Source organism: Talpa europaea (genome assembly GCF_964194135.1).
Source record: "Talpa europaea genome assembly, chromosome: 13".
Taxonomy (NCBI): Eukaryota; Metazoa; Chordata; class Mammalia; order Eulipotyphla; family Talpidae; genus Talpa; species Talpa europaea.
The window spans coordinates 32,490,947-32,513,746 of NC_140080.1; the positions used below are offsets into that span (position 1 = coordinate 32,490,947).

At 43.3% G+C, this 22,800-nt stretch overlaps 1 protein-coding gene across 3 annotated transcripts in view; it reads left to right on the forward strand.

The window, feature by feature from the left end:
• CTNNA1 (catenin alpha 1) overlaps positions 1 to 22,800 on the forward strand; it is a gene marked incomplete at its 3' end in the record, with an annotated part of 148,762 nt that overhangs the window by 121,836 nt on the left and 4,126 nt on the right. For all 3 annotated transcript variants that reach the window (XM_084251672.1, XM_084251673.1, XM_084251674.1), the window contains 4 exons: positions 9,279 to 9,435; positions 16,958 to 17,158; positions 17,646 to 17,797; positions 22,251 to 22,361. In XM_084251672.1, the coding sequence (XP_084107798.1) occupies positions 9,279 to 9,435; positions 16,958 to 17,158; positions 17,646 to 17,797; positions 22,251 to 22,361 (621 nt within the window). The remainder of the gene's footprint in view (positions 1 to 9,278; positions 9,436 to 16,957; positions 17,159 to 17,645; positions 17,798 to 22,250; positions 22,362 to 22,800) is intronic.

Sequence of the window (22,800 nt, forward strand, 5' to 3'; positions counted from 1 at the left end):
CACCCTATCAGCACTTTGTTTTTAATGTCTTTGGTTCTCCATTTGGTTTTGAAATGCTTGAAAGCAACAATGCTTTCACATATCGGCTGAAACAGATGGTAACATACGCTGATCACACCTACCAAGAGTATTTATATAAATGATTTTAAAGCCTGGTGGGGAAGGGGGAAGGATCACAGGGAGAGCCTAGCAGATCCCAGTGAAAGTGATGGTGTGCAGCAGGGCCATGCTGTATAGGTTTGGCATTGTTTCTCCTACTAGAACAGACCTCCGGGGACTGAGCTTAGGCCAGTGCTGAGATCAGACTTGGTATTAGGTATATGTCCTAAGAGGTGTTTCTCCAGAAGTGGTTATTCTTCCTGATTGTCACCTAGGCACATTGCTACCCTCACTCAAACAGAGTGGGGCAGGTACAGCACTGGCAAATACAATAGGCATCTGCAGGTGATCAGATTGATAGATTCTTTAATCATTTTTCAAAAAAAGTCAGCAATTTCAATTTTTTTCTGTTAAGTGTCAGTTTCAAATGATTGGTAATTGAAAGTTTTGAAATCCTGTGAGCAGCATAAACCAAACTTGTCTGGGAGATGCTTCCGGCCTACCCTGGCTCATGTGTTTCATTCTCAAAGGAGCTCTCCTTTTAAGGAGCTGATGACTCTCCCTCTGAGGAAGAGGATTAATCCTTGATAGGTGTTTCCGGGATGCTCCTGTACCTTGCCCAGGCTGCTGTGGCTAGGCAGCCCTGGTCCGTCTTTCGGTGGCACCTCTTTGTATCACTTGCCTGGGGACCAGTTTTCTGTGGCCTCATCTACAGTTTGAAATTGTCCCCTAGACCTCATTGTTCCTTTCTGGAGGGGCGGGATGATAGATGAGATAGAACTTCTAGAGGAGTTTTCCTCCCCATTTTTCAGTTCACCAATAGCAAATTAACTTTTGGAAATGGGAAATTCTGCTCTAAAAACCAATATTTCAGCAGTTAAGCAATTTCAACTCCAAATGTTTTTTGAGATTTTACATTGAATTGAGGAAGTAACCTGGAAGTGGCCTGTTATTGCTGGGGAGGGGGCGCAAGCATCCACTTTTTTTTTAGCCTTGAGTAAGGGAGGAAGTAGGTCAGCTGTCTCCACATAGCCTTCTGCTTTGTGCCTGCACTATCTCACTGTTCATCATAAAGGGGACCTGCCTCCATCGGAGCAGAGCCCCAACCATACACACTTTTTTTTAAAATAAGAATTTTAAAAAAAGAAACAATTTTGGGGAAGGATCTGAAGCTATACCCTGATATATCCCTGACATTGTGTTATTTATGGATGTGCCCAAGTCTTTGTGGAAGTGCCCAAGTCTTAGTCCATGGTAGCTGCTTGAAAAATTGCAGTTTTTCAGTTCATTTGGTGCTGGCCAGAGGGAAAAAGGAAAGGGGAAGCAAAAAGCAAAATCTTGTGAACAGCAGATTTCTGACGATTCAGTCTTTAAATTTGGAGGAGGGCATTTTGGAGATGATCTCACTGAATATTTTATTTTTCTTAGTTCATTATGTGAGAATGAGCATTGTGCTTTTAAGGTAATACAAATCTGGCACTTTAATAATTCATATAGCCTGGTTTAATGCATGACCTTTCTTGGAAATCTATACAAGGGTAAATTAAGTATTTGAAGCTGCTGCTTATCTACATTTCTTTTTCCTTTTTGTACTTCTCACTGGCTAATTTGAAAAATTACTTAAGAAGTTATTCACTCTTCTGCCTCCTTAGATTTATCTTCCATATTACTTCTTCAATTGTGCTGTGGGAACGCTGATCACTTTCATTGCTGATAGGCTTGACAAGCACCAAATAAGCACAAATCTAGACAGGCCTGACCTATGGGTGGTTAGAAAATATATAGCTCTTACAGGAGCATCCAAAGCATAGGGCCAGGGCAGCCTGCGGCCTCAGCTCTCATTCATCTGTTATTTCACAATCATAGAACTATCTATCTTTGAATCACCTCACTTTGTCACCTTTCATATTCTCTCATCTTTTCATACAAAGCAATTTCACAGAAGAACTTGAAGAAGATGCTTCTGATAAAAGTTTCTTGCCTTTTTGAGGTGCAGGGGAAAGAGAAGAGCCAGGGAAAATTCCAGGATTTTTGAGCCTCAACCACTGGAAGGAAGGAGTTATCCTTTATTTTGATAGGGAAGTATGGTTTGGGGGAAGAAATGAGGAGCTCCATTTTGAATATGTTAATTTTGTGATACCTATTAGTCATGTAAGATGAAAAATCAAGTTCAGGGAAGAGGTCTAGGAAGGATGAAAATGAGATCATTAGCACTTACAGGGGGGTTAAGTCATGAGCATGGATGAGATCAACAATGCAGTGAGTATATCTAGAGCAGAGGCCGGGAACTAAACCTGGGGTTCTCTGATATTCAGAATTTGGGGGAGAAGGTGAATATGCATCATGGGAGACTGGAACAGGTTTATCAAGACCGGAGGACACCAGCAGCTGGTGTTGTCGCAGAAAACAAGTAGAAAAAAATCTCTCTAAGAAGAGCGATTGTTCGGTCATATGGTTGCATAATGTGCACTGAGAATTGATTCTTGGTTTAAGCAACATGTACAAGTCACAGGTAACCTTGGGCAGCAGCAGAATTTTCAGTTTAGGAGAGACAAACTTGGCTGGAGTAGGTTCCAGAGAGAAGAAAGGAAGTAAGGATGGCAGGTTGATAGCTCTTTGAAGTTTAATAAAGGGATTATGGAGACATGGGTTGTAGGTGGATGTTGGATTGAAAGTGGTTTTTGTTTATCGCTTCTCGGCCTTTTGGCTAAGATCAAGTGAAAGTGGTTTTTGTTTTTTATTTTTAGTTAAAAATTATAATAACATGTTAATAACATGGAGATAATTCGGGAGACAGGATATTTTGATAGTACACAATAGAGAAGGGAGAATTGCCAGAGCAGTGGAGCAGGGGAGAGGAAATGTGATCCAAGGACAAGTGGAGCTGTTGGTCCGGGATAGACGCGTAGATTGGAACATCCCTAATTAAAAAGAGGTAAGACAGAGTACATGGCATAGAGGCAGGTTGCTGGGCAATGTGACATTCATGGTCTCATTTAATAGGAAGCAGAGTTATAAGCCGAGAGTGAAGATGCTGGCAGAGTTTTTAGAAGATTGAGGAGAAGGCATGAAACAATTACTTCAGAGTCCAGAGGAGAGGAGAGAATGTCTGAAACAAGGAGATGTAGTTCCTTTCACTGTCCCCAAAACTATGAATTCACTGAAGTTGATTGATCAAGAGTTTGAAAACCATACCCATTCAGCATGGGATCCACTGGGAACAAGAAACCAAGTCTTTTATTTTAGATATGTTCATTTTTAAATACCTGAGAGATCTGAGTAGAGCTGTGGGGTATGTAGCTGGGATATGATTTAGGGGGTTGAATAAATGGTGTAGGTAGGAGATGATGGAGTAGTTGGCAAATGGGTGGTATGTGAAATCGTGTTGCTAGGTGAAATTGCTTACAGGTGGGAGGATTGTAGAAAGAGGAGAGAAGGTAGCAGAGGCCTGAACCTTGAGGAACCCCAACTTTGTGGAAGAAGCAGACAGAAAATAGCCAGAAAAGTTGCAGTAAAACAAACAAACAAACAAACAAAAAAACCAATTTGACAGACTCCAACATTGGGCCTGATAAACAGTTGTAAAGTTAGGAATAGCAGAGAACTGTAGCCTGGTAACATCATGCTGAATGGTGAGAGGCTCAGTACTTCCCCTTTATGGTCAGCAACAAGACAAGGATGTCCCATTCAACATTGACTAGAGGTTTTACTCAACAGTAGCGTTTTAAAAAGTATGTTATTTAGTATGGTGTCTTGGGGGGGGGGGTTGTCTTTGCAGATTTATTTATTTTTTTTAATGTATTTATTTATTTTTTAATAGAGGCATGTTTTTATTTGTTTGTTTGTTTTGTTTATTTGTACATACACGGGGTACATTCAGAAGCGTGGGAGTGTGAGAGAATTCACAAGAGCGGGGAGCAGAGCAGGCAGAAGGACCGAAGTACACTGCTGAGGGGAGCAGCGGGCGGCAGGAGAGGTCTGCGCGCCATGTGGGACCCTCCTCTGGTGGCCGGGGAGCAGCCGGGGATCGAACTGGCGCTGCAGGGGCTTTGGGCAGCTTCCCAACCCAGCGCTCAACCACTGCGCCACTGGGGAGGCCCGTCTTTGCAGATTTAATAAGCAGAACACCACCAAAAACATTAATTTGCTTTTTTTTTTTTTTTTTTTATTGTAAGTGTAAACTTTTCCCCTGGTTGTTTCTTAGCAGCTCACCTTATATAAGCTGTCAGTGTATTTTTTCTGTTTTTCTAGTAGCATATTGGTGTTCCTCTTACTGATTTACCTAACACTGTGTACTTATCTATCATATATACTTAAATATATAAATAATAATAGACTATAAATTACCTTCTGTTATTTGGAAATGAAGAAGAATTTTCTAAGACAAATATTTTTATTTTAAGTGTTCAACAAATAAATACATTCTTATTACTTTAATCCATCATCTATGTGGAAACAATCTTAGCACATAAATATAGGGGAAGCGGTAACTTTATTTTTCTCCAACTAGCCCATCAAATGTAAAAATAATGTACCAGTCCCCATTGATTGTGATGTCACTTTTATCATACTTTGAGTTTGCTCTATAAGAGGATCTGTTTTTAGTCTATTTTGTTATTATTTGAACTTTATTTTCTGTTTTAACCATCTGTCTTCATTACTCCTCTCTCCCCCACCACCTGCCCCAATTCTTTCTGCTCCATATCCCATATTTTTACTGAAAACATTGATTTAAAACACTATATGATTTATTTATTTTAAAAATTATATGTTTGAGGAGTACAACTTCACACCTCAGTCAACTTCAAGTGGACTCATAGTTTTGGGGACAGTGCAAGGAACCACATCTCCTTAGTTTAGTCATTGTCTTCCTCTCCTCTTACTCTAAATACATACCTTCTCCTCAGACTTCTAACAACTCTGCCGGCATGTGTATTATAGAAATGTGCATACCACACAACACCCATCACCAAAGGTTTAGTTTCCAGCCACCACCATCCAAACCCCTTTATCTCTTGCTCCCTGCACCCCCTACCCCTTCTAGTAACCCTCATTCTGTTGTCTAAAACTAAGGTCTCGTTTTGTTTCTTTATTTCTTTGTTTTTTATATTTTGCATGTTTATCTGTATGAGTGAGGTCATTTGGTATTTGCCCTTCTCTTTCTGACTTACTTCACTTAGATATTTACTTGAAGATCCATCTGTGGTGCAAAGGCAGGATAGTAGAGTAGCATCCATTGTGAGTATGTACCACATCTTCTTACACCATACACGAAAATCAATTGAAAACATTAAAGACTTGAATGTATGACCTGAAACTACAAAATACACAGAAGAAAACATAGGCAGTAAGCTTAAAATCCTAGGCCTTAGAGATGTCAACACCAACATCAGGGGGAGCAAAAACAAAAATAAACATTCGAATTACATCAGACTAAAAAGTTTCTGTACAGTGAAAACAAAAACAAAAAGGCAGCCTTCTGATTGGGATAAAATACTGCTAACTCACTCATCTTAGAAGGAAGTAATAGCGAAAACATATAAAGAATTCATACAATTCAACAAAAACAAATAACCCAGTCAAAAAAATGGGTGGTTCTAAGTCCTTATGTAAAGAAGTCATACAGGGCCTCCCCGGTGGCGCAGCGGTAGAGCGCTGGGTTGCGAAGCTGCCCGCGGCCTCTGCGGCGCCGGTTCGATCCCCAGCTGCTCCCCGGCCACCGGAGGAGGGTCCCACATGGCACGCAGACCTCTCCTGCCGCCCGCTGCTCCCCTCAGCAGTGTACTTCGGTCCTTCTGCCTGCTCTGCCCCTCGCTCTGGCTCTGGTGGATTCTCTCACCCTCCCGTGCTTCTGACTGTGCCCAGTGCATGTATAAACAAAACAAACAAACAAGCAAACAAATAAATAAAGAAAAACATGCCTCTATTAAAAAAAAAAAAAAGAAGTCATACACATGACCAACAGGCACCTGAAAAAATGTTCATCATCACTAACTAGCAGGAGAATGAAAATCAGAAACTACACTGAGATACCATTTCATACCTGTGAGAATGGCCTATGTCAAAAAGACCAGAAACAAGTGTTGGGGAGGATGTGTAGAAATAGGAACCCTCATCTACCGTTGGTAGAGAGTGGAAATTGTTGTAGTCAGTTTGGAAAATAGTATGGGAGGTAATTCTTCAAAAATCAAAAATAGAAATAACACTACCATATGATCCAGCAATTCCTCTTCTAGGTACCTATCCAAAGAATGTGAAAACATTACATCAAAAATATATATGTGCCTATGTTCATTGTGGCACTATTCTCAATAGCCAAGATTAGGAAATAACCTAAATATCGCTTGAGTTGATGAATAATTGGATAAAGATGTGGCGCGCGTGCACGCACACACACACACATTGAGCACTTTTCTTCCTTATCCCCATGATTATTTTTTGGCTATTCTCAGCTATTTATAGTTCCAGATTAATTTGTGAAGAAGTATCAGACTTCCTACCCCTGAAAATGAAATTTATTTCTATTTATTCAGATTTTTTTTAATGTACCTTAGAAATGTTTAGTCACTTTTTGCTACTTCAGTACTGTTTTTTTTTAAAATAGATTTACTCATTTCCTTTTAAAAAATATGAAAAGTAATTTTGTTGTCTTTCTAACAAGTTTTTCTGTATTCATTTCTCATCTTATTTCATTGGTTATAAGGGACCATTTTATTATTACTTAGCTAATGGGGACAGTAGGTATTAAGACCAATGACATCTTGATTTTTAAGGTAAATGATTCTAGAGTTTCACCACTAAGTATCATGTTTGATGATTATTTAAAGTAGTGTGTTAATTATCTTTCTATTCCTAATGTACTCTGAGTCATTAGAAATGAGTATTTAATTTATTAAGTGTCCTTTGTAAACAGTTTTGTAATCAAAATGAAAAAGTTAAGCTTAGACAAGATTCTTTTCCTCCATTATACTGTATGAGATAAGATATATTAAAGAATAAAGAGAGCAATTTTCTCTTTGTAATGGAAAATTATCTCAGTATTTAAAAGATATAATTAAATCCCTGCCCATGTTTACTTGGCTCTCCCAGGAACATTTTCTTCAGCCAAAAATTCTTAAAAGGTTTAGCTCCACTCTGATTCATTGATGCATTAGTGAATTAATGAGTTAATTATCAAAGAGAGTAGTCCACAGTGGTGAAGTACCTGGTGGGAAGTGAATGGTAAGGAAAAGAGGCAAAGAACCAGCTTTGAAATGATGAAAATATGGGAGAAAACAGCATTACATATAAGATAGGGGGTATCTCTTATTTCAAATAATTTATTGTCCAAACACATAGACTTTTGAAAATGGTAGGTAGCTATTACTAGTTAGTATCTGGGATGGCCCCCTCCCCTGTGCCTGCCATCTGTAACTGATAGTCTGTTACTTCCTTCAGTTTATCTTTGGGGGCTTAATTGATAACATGATTCTTGAATATCCCTTCAATATATAAATAATTAGACACACAACCTGAAGGCATGTGGTTTCTGTAAGCACCTTAAAAAAAAAAATCACCCAAACTCTTGCCCTGAGATTTGGCTTGTATGCCCAAAATGTCTCTATGGTAATTATTTTTCTGCCTGATTCAGTTCTCCACTTCATTACCACCAGTTTTTTTCTGGCCTTTTTTTCCCCCTTCTAGGTTGCATTATTATAAACATTTATTTCCAATAACCCATAAGAAATCTTATTAATCTCTGAGCTCATATTCATACTTTCATTCACACACTCAATGAGTACATCAAAGAATCTGCTAGACATTACTCCAAAGAAGATACACTAATGATCAGTAAGTACAGGAAAAGATGCATAAGCCATATCATGAGCCCCCGGACAACACAAATCAGACCCACAATGAGATCTCTTCATAACCACTGGGATGGCTATAATTTAAGAAGCAGGGAGGGGACAAACAAGTGTTGGTGAAGACAGGGAAATTGGAACACTCACATTCTGGTTTGAATGAAAAATGGTGCAACTGCTTGGAAAACAGTAAGTCCATTTGTTTCTCAAAGTTAAAGTTAATCACACAACCCAGCACTTGCACTTTGTTTTATACTCCAAAATGATGCAAACATAAAAATGTGTATGAAAGGTCAGAGCAGCATTATTCATAGTAGCCAAAAAGTGGGAACAATTTTAATGCCCTTCAATTGATGAATGGATAGATAAAATGTCATATCCACATGATGGTATATTTGTCAATAAAAAGGAATGCTACACTGTACTTTCTATAGCATTAGATTATCACTAGTGAAAGAAACTATTTACAGCAATCCATGCACCAATCTGATGCCATTTATATGAAATGTCCAGAACAGGCAGATCCATAGAGACAGAATTAAGTTAGTGGTTGCCAGGAGATAGGGTTAAGGACTGTTGAAGGTAATAGGAAATGCCTGCTCAGAGAGAGGGGTGTCTTTTTGAAGTCATGAAATGTTCTAAAATGATTGTCTGGATGGCACAACTGTGAGTATACGGAAACATGACTGTGAATGATACAGTTTAAACTGGTGAGTTGTTTGGTAGGCTTGTCATCATCACACTTTTTTAAGAAATTACTTTTTTAGGCTTAACAAATCACGCACGTTCTATGAAAGTATATCATGTTATCTCAGTTACAAAAATTTGCAATTCCCAAATTCCAGTTAGGAATCGGAATATAGATGTATATTTTCACAAATGTACTTTGATAATGTATAAGGAATCGGACATGCCAAATGCTCTTTCTTAGAAGCCTATTGAAGAGGGTGGATAATTGGGACACACCCACATAGCCCCGGGAGCAGTGGTTTAATGGGACAAGCAGTTCATGTTTGTCATACATGTCCGAGGGCATGGAGACGTATTTAACAGAAACAACATAGTTTTATGTGGTGTATAACTCTAGTTGTGTGCTTCTGGATGTGCGTGCATACATAATGTGTATATGAGAAGGGAAAAGCCTGGAGTAGAAAGCTAAAAACTGAAGAGTTGCCTATCATGGAGTGAAGTGGTTAGAAATACTTTTGTTTGTAATTGTCCATGGTGTCAGTGGATGTCTGTATTTCGAGTATATTACTTCCTATGTTCATTCAGGTATGAAACCTTTGTGTAGGACTTCATCTTTTTAAGTGCAAAAGTTTACTGTCTTTGCAGGTTATCAATGCTGCATTGGCTTTGGCAGCAAAACCACAGAGTAAACTGGCCCAAGAAAACATGGATCTTTTTAAGGAACAGTGGGAAAAACAAGTCCGTGTGCTCACAGATGCTGTCGATGACATCACTTCCATCGATGACTTCCTGGCTGTCTCAGGTAATAAGCTGGCTCCCCAGAGAAGCATGTGAGGGTTTGTGTAATAACTTTCACCTAAGTTACAATAATGCCCAAGTCTGGCCAGGTAAATTATTCTAGCAATAATACTGTGCTGGTTTTCATTTTAATTAAACAACAACAACAAAAACGCTACCGCTGACTCCCGAGTAGTGGGAGGTAAGGTTGGAGCTGTTGCCCCTGTGTGGGGCTGGTCTCCATCTTAGAAGCAAAAGTCAGAGCTGGCTGGGCTGGCAGAAGCTTCCCTCGCTTGTATTAAGATATGGCAGCAGTGACCTGTGCAGCCCTGTTCCTCTCGCATCCATGTTCAGGGGAAACTCTGACCTGTGTCCTGGTAGAGGCTGTGGTTGTTGTGAGCCGGTAAAACTTAGGAAAAGGGGTTCCCCACACCTTTGGGGGAAGCGTCTCCTCCTCTTTTCCTCAGATATGATAGTTTAACTGTCTACTTTTCGAAAGACTCTGCGTGATGCACAGATAGAAAACAGAGAGGAAATATTTAAGTGCTATTTAATTATGAAGTTGCAGAAAATAAATCTGGGTAATTCACCTCACAAAAACAGTTGATTTCATTATATAAACATAAACTGGTAATGACATAGTAAATTGCATTCATATAGAAAGTATCTGTCAACTGCAATTCACTGTTTATCACACAGAGATAAATTTCAGTCTATCTCCTTGCAGTTGAGCAAATACAAATGCAGTCTCTATTTAATGGGCCCTCTGCTGCCCTTGGCTGTGTAGCTTGATCTCTGGAGGTGCCAGGCTTCCTGAGGCCAGTGGCTGTGGACTGGGTCCTTGTAGGGCTGAAATTACCTGTCACCCCAGGGCACCACAGGCTGGAATGTGGGAGATGTGAGTGGCAGTGGGGCTTGAAACAGAAGTGGGGCTTAGGTACATGCGGCGCACAGTCCTCCAGCAGTGACCTATATAAGGTGACAGTGTGTTCCGCATACCAATGTTTCCCGGTCCCTGCCTGCTCTCCTGGCAGCTTTGGCTCTACTTGAGAAAGAGGGGAGCCGGCAATCTGTAAGCTGCAAAAAGAGAGGGTAAACCATGCTGCTGCAGGACCGCCAAATTGCAGGTGCTGGTACTTTAAAACAAAAAACCCATTTGTAAGCACATCTTTGCAGGTGCCAAAAACGCAGCAATGGCTTTTTGGGGAAATCTTGGCCTTCTGTTGTTTTTCCCAATGAAGTATGGAATTATTCTTTTTCATAGGTTTAGAGAAAAACATTCCACCTTCATAGCATACTTTTAAGCAAACAACAAATCTGAAATCTAAATGAAAGCCCCCCTCCGGAGATAGATACTCCATTCCTAAACTTACTTTCTTGTGATTAGGTTGGGTATACCTCAGGTTTGGTCTCAAGGGATTTTTAGTTCTTTGTATCGAAAAATAAAGTATGCTAGAATCAGGTGTCCCATAGGCAACATTCTTCACATCAGAGAACAAAAGGGATGCTGCAGTAGCATTTAGGGGGATCCAGGCAGTATCTTTAGGGTAAATGATATAAAATGAAAACTGGTGAAGAGAAATCAAATTCTTTAACAGATATACCTTTGTCTGGAGAATGTGTGCAATTTTTATGCAAATGGGGAAAGTGTAAGGGTTGAAATGATGGAGAGGGGCCTAGACAGTTTCTATTTCGCGAACTAAACATCGAACAGGTCTCTGAGTCAGCAAGTGGCGGTGGTTTCAGAGGATTTGAAAATTAGAAGTCTACCCAGCGTGTTTCTCTAAAGTTTTGTCACAGGCTTGCATGGTAGTGTCAAGTAATTAAATAATTAACACGCAAGGCTATTTTTCACAATTCCTCTGATTTTTGTGCTGTGCTTTTTAGGGACATGGGATGAAGGAGACAAACAGATGTCTGTGCACAGTTCTGCTGGGTCGACTGGTTAATTTTAGCTTTCAGGCTCCTTTACACCCTCACGCAGCCACAGCACACACATTTTCTGTGGGGGCCTAGAGAGGTCTCTCCAGCTCATCTGACACACAACCTGGGTGGGAAAGTTCCTCACTAAGAGGACCCCTACTTCTGAGCGGGCGAGGCCCAGTGCACCCGCGCCTCCCTGGATATGCTGTCTTTCACAAGAAGCCACGTGTTGCCTGGCCCACGCCTGCCGCCTTTTCTACTTCCCTTTGTCCCAAGGCACACTGCTTAGTGACGTGGACACGTTTCTGAATGGGGGGCTGCCCTGCACAGGTCTGGCTGATGGTTGTTGGACTCCCTAAAATTTTGCCAGGTAAAAAATGATGCCGCTTGACTCCTTGGAGCAGTCATTTTTTACTGTGTTCTGGACTGTGGTCCTTTCACGAAGAAGGGTTTGGTGGAATACAACCATTGATGATTTTCCACTCTCAAATTGCCTTTGGAATCCATGGGGCTGGAAGATTTGATGTAGCCCTACCACCTCGCTGAGAACCCATCTAAGGGGAAGCTGTTTAGGGAATAGGACTGGGAGGACCTTCCACTGCTTTGTCTGTTGTTCCCAGATATTTTATCCCAACGGATCCAGAAGTTGTTATCACAAGTCATGTCCTGATTTGTGACTCTGAAAGTATTGGGTCATCTTGTGTTTAACCTAGTGAAGCCACCAATACCCTGTGCCCGTGTTGCATAAGGCTGCAGAGGAGGAGAAACATGGCCACTGTATATCGGATAGGAGACAGAGGAGCATGCGTGGCACCCCAGGGAAGAGGGAGTGGGGCTGCTTTTCCTCAGGCTGTTCTATTCAGAATGTTGCCTTGTAAATATTGGTGATGGTTTAAGATGCTAGTGAGCATTCAGCACTCCATGAATTTATTTATATTGACTGATCCCTTAAGAACAGCGGTTTGAAATTTATCAAAGTGATAAAGACTGAATTTCATTTGAATTGTATTTGATAAACATTTTCCATGGAAATGCAATTTACTTTCTCATTCGTTGCTTACACGGGAAGTTTTTGCCCCCCCCCTTTTTAAAAAAGATTTACTTATTTATGCATATAAGAACTGGGGTACAGGCCAGAGGTACAGGGGCTGAGGGGATTCACCAGAGACAGAGTGGGGAACAGAGCAGGAGGAAGGACTGATATACACTGCTGAGGGGAGCAGCTGGAGAGTCAGGAGAGGTCTGCTGCACCGTGTGGGTAGCTCCCTGGCCAGGGATGGAACCCGTGCTGCAGTGGCTGCGGATAGTTTCATAGACTGCGCCCTAACCCCCTGCACCACCAAGGAGCCCCGCCCCCCTTTTTAAAGAGGCAAGTGGTTTGCTAGAGTGGTTCCAATTGGATTCATTATATTTCTTTACCAAATGCTTTTGGAAACAAATAATATTGCACTAGATATTTTGGGGCAATGTGTGAATGGTAATTTGTACTATTTCTTCTTTACTAAGTGTCAGTGTATCCAAAGAATTTGGTCTGCCTGGAGGTCATTAAAAACTTTCTAATTTTTTATGACTATAGCAAAAATGCAAAATTAAAGAGTTTCTTCTCTTAAGGAAGCGGCATAGGATAGTGGTAAAGTTAGGTTTGATTTCTGATTACCATGCCCACTAGCTTTGTGACCTTGGGTAAATCATTCAGTACTTCTAATTCTCATTTTCCTCATTAATTAATGGTGATTTTTAGAAAAAATGCCTGCCTTATAGAGTTAAATGTCAAGGATTCAGAATATTTCCTGTTACAGATTAAGTTCTCTATATTAAGTATTACTATAATCACCACCTGTGGCATCCAAGGTTGCACCAATGAAGATACCAGAACAAAATGTACGAAGAACAGGACTGAAGTATAAATGTATGCAGCCTTTCTGGAGAGTGCCAGTTGGCTTGGTTCCTGGGTGGTCATTAGGCACTGTACGTCTACTAAACATACATGCCTTTTGACTCTGATCCAATTGCTAGAAATTTTCCCCAGGGATCTGTACATAAATGTTGGCCAAAATACCTGTACAAGGACAGTCCCTTCAACCAAAAATGTTCAAGAGAAGATTGGGAATGTGAATTTTGGCCCTTCCATCTATTCAGTAGCATAGTGTGCAGCCATTACAGTGGATGAGGTAGACCTGTACACGGTCTAGAAAGGTTTTTAAAGACAGATACAATGTCCATAAATTATTATTGTATGGTGATTTTCCTATTAGAAGCACCTACAAATATTGTATTAAACGGTCTTTAATGGGATTCAGAATTGGTTTGTCCACTTACTGGAAATTCCAGCACCGAAGTAATACAAAGTAAAGTGTGGGGACTCCCTGACCTCCACGTTTGAACAGTCAGTGGAATCTCACTCCGCCACTTGGACTCAAGTATAGAGATTGATGTTGTGTCCTGGGTATGTGGTAGCTCCAGTTAGGAGAGCAGTCTTAGGGTAGGGTGTTAGGTTAGGATGGGGACTATTACTTCAGTTTCCTAAAACAGAAGTTGTCTTTTGTCTAAGAAATAGCAGACCCTCCCTTGTTGGAAGAAAGCCAGTGTGAATTCAAGATTTTTTTTTTTTTAAGCATAGATGTTTAGATGAAGGTTAACACATCTTTGGTGGTGGAAGTTTGGATCATTTTGTTGAATAAATAAAAAATAACGGTATGCTTTATTGATTCTACGATGAGTTCCCTACCCCTATGTAGTGACAATCCCAAACAGGAATGAATGTTAAAATCAGTGATTTGAGAAAACGGTGGTTCATAGATTAATTAGCAATGTCTTTTCTTGCCTTTTTATTCCTTTTACTTTCCTCAGTGATACAGGATGCCAACATAAAATGTTGGATTCTGTAAAAGCAATGATTTTGAATCTAAGTTCTACTAGCACGGTGGGCAGGCTCAGTACCAGTCTGTTTAAATGAATATGAAGATACTGTGTATGTAAAAGATGCTTCTGATTGGGCTGAAAATTCATTTATTCTTAAAATTGGTTCAAATATCTCACCTAAAATTTTATGTTGGAAGTTTAATGTTTTCTCAATAGTAAACTGGCAAGTCTCATAAAATTTTAATTAGTAGATGCTAAATTATGGTCTTCTTGGCTGTATTCATTTTTCTCTTCTGTAACAGGAATTCTTAATATATTCTGGCTTTCCTTGGAAAAATGTTTATTTAAGACAGAGTTACTTTAGGTTCACAGCAAAATTAAGAGGTAGGTAGACATTTCCCATAAAACCCTAATGCCACACATACTCAGCCTTCCCCCATTAGGAAATCCCCCATCATAGTGGTCGCACATTCATTACTACTTATGAACCCATATATAAACACCTTATAATCCCTCAAAGTCCACTACGGTACACTACGGTTTGCTCTTGGTGGTGAACGTTCTATAAGTTTGGACAAATGTCTCCACCATCATAGTACAGACTCTTTACTGCCCTACAAGTCCTCTACCTATTTCATCCCTCCCCATCCTAATCTCTGCAACTTGGATTGTTTTACAGTCTCTGTGGTTTTGCTTTTTCTAGACGTGTTGCACTGGGAATCAGAGTATGCAACCCTTATAGATTGGCCTCTTTCACTTTATAATATGCATTGTAAGGTTCTCCCATGTCTTTTCAAGACCTGATAACTCATTCCTTTTTGGTGTTGTATAATGTTCCACTGTCTGGATATAGCATAGCTCTAGCTGCTCATCTACTGAAAGACATTTTGGTTGCTTCCACATTTTGGCAATTATGAATAAAGGTCCTGTGTACAGGTTTTTATGTGGGCATGTTTTTAACTCCTTTTAGATAAATACCAAGAAGTGATTGCTGGGTTATATGATTAGAGTATATAATTTTCTAACAAGGGTTTTTAACCAAGTCTCCAGTTCTTTTCATTGTGATTTTCATCTTATTCCTCTGTATTTGTGGTTTTAGAACAAACACTGGTAGCATCCCTGTCTGCAGTCTTTAGGAATTACAAAGAAGTGGGCCTTGGTTCTTGTGGCCAGCAGGGCACCCTGAAGCCCAGAAGTACAGCATTGTAGTGGCTTTTTTTTCTTTGCTAGATCCACTAAGAAGCATTTGCCAGTTGGTCTCCTTGCAATAGCATCGTGACCACTTTCTTCTTCTAGGTTTAAGAGGTCAAGCCTATTTTCTCCCTTCCAGACATTGTCATCTGTAAATTGATGAAGTATGTAAGCAGTGGCTATGAGGGAAAAGTAATGACGTTTGGAAGTGCACTAAAGGAGGAACCAGTCCTGGATAATGACCAAAGCATAAGGTAGCCAAGGCTGGCCAAAAAAGACAAAGACCAGGGCCTCTCCTGGTGGCGCAGCGGTTGAGCGCTGGGCTGCAAAGCTGCCCGCAGCCTCTGCAGCACCAGTTCAATCCCCAGCCACTGGCGAGGGTCCCACATGGCGCGCAGACCTCTCCTGCTGCCCGCTGCTCCCCTCAGCAGTGTACTTGGGTCCTTCTGCCTGTTCTGTTCCCCGCTCTGGCTCTGGTGAATTCTCTCACCCTCCCGCACTTCTGACTGAACCCAGTGCTTGTATAAATAAAATAAATCTTAAAAAAAAAAAAAAAAAAAGACACAAAGACCAGATATGTTTTGCCTACATTTTCCCTAATTGTCTGGCTTTTCCAGAAGATCGAGGACCATTAGTCTTTCAACAGTTGTGCCAGGTACTCCCTTGGTTTAAATGAGTGAACATGTCTTTAACAGACACTGCTTTTAAGAGTTGCTACATTTTTTGCTGGTAGGCTCTGCAGTTCTGGGTGAGTGAGAACATTCCCTTTCCCATTCTGGGTCTGCCCCTATAGATCGACCTCATCCATTTTAGCGCCTGTGTAGAGCCCATAATTTATTACCTACTTTGCTCTTGGACATTGTGCTTGCTTCCACTTTGCTATTATAGATGAAGGTTGACGTGAGCTCCTTACCCTGCGATTCCTGAAATTCGGTGTCAGGCTTGTTTCCAGGAAGAATAGTTTTGGTGGGTCCTCCAAATGTAAGCTGTGATTGGTAGGCACTGCTTACGATTTGTGCCATTATCACAACAGGCCCACCTGCCTCCCACAAGGTTATCGAGCGTTTTCACCTCAGGTGGGCTCTCAGCGCTCTCCAGAGGATTTCAGCTTGCTTTCCAGCACCTCCCAACAGTCCCAAGACTGTGCGTGTTCTTGGTAGATAGTGACAACACTGTTAGCATGTACTGGCAGAGGGGGCAAGGGACTCTGAGGATAAAGACTTATAGTGGACTTTTGTTCTATGTTAGCCTTTGTTTGGGACATAAGCTTGTGAAATTATTGAAGGGAAAGGGAACTTAAGGTTTCTATAGACTGGATTTTCTGCTCTAGGTACAGAATCAACTGTGCCTTCAAGATGGTTGTCTTTCTCTCAAACCTGGACTGAACATTGTTGTTCTTGGAGGTGATCACTGAAAGTTAATCTGGTCTTTAAAGCAAAATGGTATGTGTTAAGTTTTTAGCATTGAAGCTGGTACTAACTGAACAATCGGAAACTAATAGATGCCAACTTACAATGATCCCTTCTAGTGAGAGGCCTCCTTTTTCACTGCTCATTTTGCTTATTCTTCAGAGAATCACATTTTGGAAGACGTGAACAAATGTGTCATTGCTCTCCAAGAGAAGGATGTAGATGGGCTGGACCGCACGGCTGGCGCCATTCGAGGACGGGCAGCTCGGGTCATCCATGTAGTCACCTCAGAGATGGACAACTATGAGCCAGGGGTCTACACAGAGAAAGTGCTGGAAGCCACCAAGCTGCTCTCCAACACAGGTGTGTGACCTCCCTTTCCCCTCCCGCCTTCCTGTTATCCAAAAACTTGTGGTTAGGAAGTAAGACATTCAGGACTTAGCTCAGGTCTTCAGGGTTCTGGGGATGCATCACTCTCGAGAGTTAAATTAAGTCTTCACAGACTTAATTTCCCTCATGTGTGCCCTATGATTAATGGTGGGAATAAACCAGAACATACTATTTAAGATGAACTTCTGCGTTAAGTCTATTAGTGGATACTAATTAAGGAAGGTCCCACACCCTTACACAAGGTGTCCGGTTAATTTCACCTCAAGTTCTCAGTCATCCAAATCCCTTATTTCAGAATGTGATTCCAGTCTTTGTAAAATACATTTAATTTATTTCAACCATAAATATATCTCATGTAGGGAAAAGCAGGGGCCTTGCATCATACATCTCGCCTCTTTCTGTCTGAAAGGGATTTGGGGGGGGTGGCGGTGGCGCTGGGATGATGCTTTTTCCTCTGCAGTCATGCCACGTTTTACTGAGCAAGTGGAAGCGGCTGTGGAGGCCCTCAGCGCAGACCCTGCTCAGCCCATGGATGAGAACGAGTTTATCGACGCCTCCCGCCTGGTATACGATGGCATCCGGGACATCAGGAAAGCGGTGTTGATGATAAGGGTGAGTAACTGCATTTCAGACATTTTAACGTTCCTTTCTTATCATTTGCTAAACTTTAGCAATGCATCATTCTGGAACTCAGCAGATGCAGTGGCAGTATATTAAAACCATGAATCTAAAAGCTGTTAGAATGAGATATGTTTAATTTACTTTGTCTAAAATGACTGTTAGTCGCAAGTTAGAGCCCAAACTTCAGCCAAGAATGGGAGCTAGGAGCGTTGTTCTTGGCGATTTAAATGAGGGCAAACAATCACCACAGACACGAGGCTCCTGTCTGAGTGACTAGTACAGTGCAGAAAGAAAGGCTCTTCCGGTAGTTTCAGAGAAGTGAGCATATCCTCGTGCAGGCGGAAGTTGCTGTTCCCCGGGAGCACACCTCTCTTCCCAGGGGCAGCAGGCAGGATGCTAGAACCCAGCCCCACCCCTGCCGCCTGGTTCACAGCTGAATGGAGTGGCAGCTGCTCTGGACCCTGCGACCCATCCTCTCTGAGAGTAGCAGCTCTCACGGTCTGAGAGAACTGGCGGGGGTGAGGGACAGAGAGGGGTTTTGAAAACCACCAACCCTCTCTCCTCGTCGTCAGGGGTGGAGACTGGGTCTCACAGGTGCCCCCAGAGCAGCTGACCTCTCACCTGCTGTGCTAAGGAGCAGCAGCTTGTTGCCCTGGAGGCCAAGTGCAGCGCTTTCCCCCGACCATCTAGATACCCAGGTCCTCCCCATCCTGCAGCGCAGGCAGGAGCAGCAGAGATGGCTGCTTTGCTGTTCTGTCCATCTAGCTGACACAGGGGACTGCTTTTTACACCTTCACATTTGCTACTCAAATCTCTTGCGGTCAGTAGGAACGCTGTCCCAAGTGTAACCCCCTCAGCCTAACGGCCAGCAGAGCCGAGTGGCTGGGAAATGGCATTTCTGAGGTGACGGCATCAGGCAGGAACTATTTTGTGTGCAGTGTAAAAACACCTTCAGCAGTCACACTCTTTGGGGTGCGGTGGGAAGAGAGAACGACTCAAGGATCCGCTGCTGCTGTCCCTGCAGGGAACAGGTCAGCTGCACCTACTGGGTTAAGCCAGGGAGCTGGTGAACTCTTTTGCTTTCTTCACGCTTGCTGCTGTGGTAAGAACCAGTATTTGGCCAGGGCCTTGCCTGTTGAATGCAAAGTTCAACCCAGCGGCCGCATCTGTGGCAGGAAGGATCTCCAAGTCACGGAGACTCGCATCATGAACACTGCCCTGTGTTTCCAAAGTTCTTCCTGTGCTGACAGTCACCTAGAAATAGAAGAAACCTTGAAGAGTGGTTGGGAGCCCGAGTAACCCCTTTGGGAATCTAAGCAGCTGATTTAAGCATACAATCCAGGAGATGGGTGCAAATGCCAGAGTCCTGTTCGGAGAAGCAGCTACGCTTGTGGGAGGGCACATCCTAGGAGCTTGGGTTCCTCTTCTAGCTCAGTCCAAGCAAATCCCCTTACCTCTGAGACTCTTGTTTTCTTCTTAGAAACGGACATTTCTAAGGTTTTAATGAGAAGTGTAGGTAATATGCTCAGGCACATAGTAGGTGTTTCCTGCCATTGCTTGCTTACGGCTGTGCTGGAACCTAAGAGAGAAAACGTCCTGGTAAGTACAGGGTGAGGAACCGGGAAGGAGGCCTCCGCTGGCAGAGGCATGGCCAGCCTGGTGGCCTAGAGCTTCTGCTTCTTGCCGCGCTCCCCATACCATTCTTGGATCATCCTCTCAACCCCCGGGCCTCTCGGTTTCTTGATTGGCACATGATAAGAGGCTGAAGAGAAAGAGGTAGTTAAGTGGTTTCCTGTCTTCCCTTGAGCTCATCCTCACTTCCAGGGTCACCTCCCAGTCCTTGTCATTCCCCAAACCTACCTCAGCTGACGGTCCAGGGTCCGCTCACTCCCTCTTGTACCGTGACTCCCAGTGATCCTCCGAGGCCAGGTTCTGTGATTGGTTGATTCTCTCACCTCACTCAGCATCCCCCACCCCCAGGTCTTTGCCTCACCCCTTCTCATGCTTGCAGTCTGGCTCATTGCTATGTTCTCCTTTGTCCCCTTTCACTTCCGTGCAAAATCACATCTTAGTGAAATCCCACTGTGCTGAGCGTGTAGGAGAGCACAGCCACACTGACCAGGCCGCTGAGCTCAGGGCCAGGTGGCAATGTTTCCCACTGCCCGCTCTCCCACCCCCCAGGCCTGTGCCGCCGAGTTCACAGAGGACACTGCGGCAGCTGCAGTGTCTATGCCGTGCTTTCCTACCCGTAGACATCCTGGGGCTCCTGGCCGAGGCCATCCCCTCAGCACCTCATGCCTCTCCCACTGCACCCCGTGTGCTGTCATGCTCCCTCCCCAATGAAATCTCTTGGCTCCCTCTCTCGTCAGCTTCTTACCATGTGCCAAGATTTGAGGGAACCATGGAGAGGGGTGGTCTCCACAGCGTTCTGCATTCACTGGCCTCCTTGCCTGCTCCCTTGTGCCTGCTGGGTTAGCTAATAGGCACCTCAGGCATACTGTGAGCTCCTGGTGGCTCCACTCGCATCTGCTCTGCCCACTCCTGTGTCAGCGGATGGCCGCTCTGGCTTCCACTCGCTTGGCCCCAGTCTTTGAATGTGCCCTTCATACCCCATATCCAATAGCAGCAAAATCTTTTGGTCTTTCTTCATGCCTGCTGTCGCCCGGTCCACAGACCGGAGTGATCATTCCTGAACATTCTCCGGAGGCCTCATTTGCTACTTGTTCTCCCCTTTGTTCCCAGACCAGTGAGTGGCGCCCGTCTTCCATGACCTCCTTGCTAGTCCCCCAGTTCCCCAGGCAAGCTCCTGCCTGCAGCCTTTGTATTGGCAAATCTGCTGGAAGTTCATCTCATGCTCCTAAACTGCTTTGCTCAAATGTCCCCTCTCCTGACCACCCATATAAAATTACGGTCCCCTTTACAGCTCTGATCACTTTCTAATATGTAGTATGATTTTTTTCCTAGGTGTTTTTTTTTTTTTTTTTTTTTTTGGTCATTTCTCCCTTTGGCATATATGTGAGGGCAGGAATTTCTGTTAGTCATTTTGTATCTCCAGGGCCCAGAATAGTGTTTGGCACATAGGATCAACAGATACTCAGCAAATGAATGAATGGGAGGTATTCAGTTTTCTTGGCAAGAAGAGTTCTGGTGGGCTATGGAGGGTGGTGTGGAAGTGATGGTCATATCAGGAGGCTTCCTTTGAGAAAGATCTTCCACAGATGTAGCGTTCACTAAATTTTGAAGGTATCTGTGACTCCAAATGGCACCATAATGTTGGTGCTGCCATGTGAGTGAGATTAAAGGGTCTGGCACTGACATGCTCCTTGTGCCTTGGGTGACCCCCATTTTCCTCACTTCATTTTATCAAGGGACAGAGCTGGCCTTACAATTCCATGAAACTCCGGCAGTTTCAGGTGCTTTCTCACATGTACCTGGCATGTGAGCCTCACAGCAAGCCCGCTGGTGGGCCCAGCTCGAGCCCCAGTGCAGCCGAGGGTCCTGCCTTGCTGCCTTCCTATTGCAGGTCAGCAGGCCGGGACCAGAGCCAACCCCAGCTGTTCTGCCTGCTGCCCTGTTACTGATAACTTCCTGAAGACAGACAATATGTCTCAAGTCAGCAGCTGATCATGAGAGACTGGAGGTGGTGCAAAATAAGAATGTAATTTCAAATTAAAGCAAAGAGCTAGGGCCAGTAATCTGTCCCTTTGCTATTTACTCACCCATTACTTCTCAAAGCAGCCTTTGGTACCTAAGGAGAAGGCCCAGAATTAGTTAATTCACTCAATTTTGTTTTTCTAATAAAGTTGCGGAGGGCCTCCCCGGTGGTGCAGCGGTTGAGCGCTGGGTTGCAAAGCTGCCCGCAGCCTCTGTAGGGTCGGTTTGATCCCCGGCCACAGGACGAGGGTCCCACATGGCACGCAGACCTCTCCTGCCATGCCCCCTGCTCCCCTCAGCAGTGTACTTCGTCATTCTCCCTGTTCTACTCTCCCCTCTGGCGAATTCTGTCACCCTCCCGTGCCTCTGACTGTACCCAGTGCTTGTATAAATAAAGTTGGGAAGGAGAATCTGCTTAATGTTGTATGAAACACCTCTATTTTTAATATAGTGTCTTTTCCCCCCCCACACATTTTGCACCCTTAAGTTGTAGGTGCTAGAAAACCATACTAAGTGGATTAAGAAGTGGACACCTGGGTCAAACTGTCCTGACACAGTGGTAGAAATTGAGGCCCCAAATCGTGTGGGAGGTGCCTGCGTGGAGCCGTGGCCTCATCAAGGAGGCAGGAGCTCTGACAGAGGAGTGGTTTTAACTTCCTTAACCACAGCTGTTTGTGGAACACTGCACATGAAAATCGAGAATTCTGGGTGTCCGTATGGTGGGCCTAAAGACTTGGGACAGCTGACAGCCCAGGGCTACATGTAACTCATGATCTGTGTCTTGTGGTAGACCCCTGAGGAGCTGGACGACTCGGACTTCGAGACAGAAGACTTTGATGTCAGGAGCAGAACAAGCGTCCAGACAGAAGATGACCAGCTCATCGCTGGCCAGAGTGCCCGGGTAAGGAGCCAGTATGACTTGTGCTGCAGGCCTTGCCTTTTTTCCCCCAGGAAAACGTTCCATTTTGAAAACACCATTTTTCCTTCTCTTCTCTGGCACTAGGACCTACATTAACCCACTTTGTCATACCTGTGAGTCTCTGTGGGTTCCTCCAAAATGTCTCCTCAGCTGGGGGCAGGGCGGGGACATAGGCGGCCTCCACTGTGCCCGGGGTCTTCAGTTTAGCACAGAGGCCTGCCTCGGGAAAGCCCTAGGACATAGTCAATGTGATGTTTGTTAAAAGGATTGTGAAATTCAGAAGAAGATCGCTGTCTTTGCCCACCCAATGCTATCATGGGCACGAACTATTAATTATTCATGGGTGAACAAAAAAAAAAACAGTGCTACAGTCAAGAAAACCAGTCAGAGCCGTTGCATTCATTTGAGTCATTAAATCACT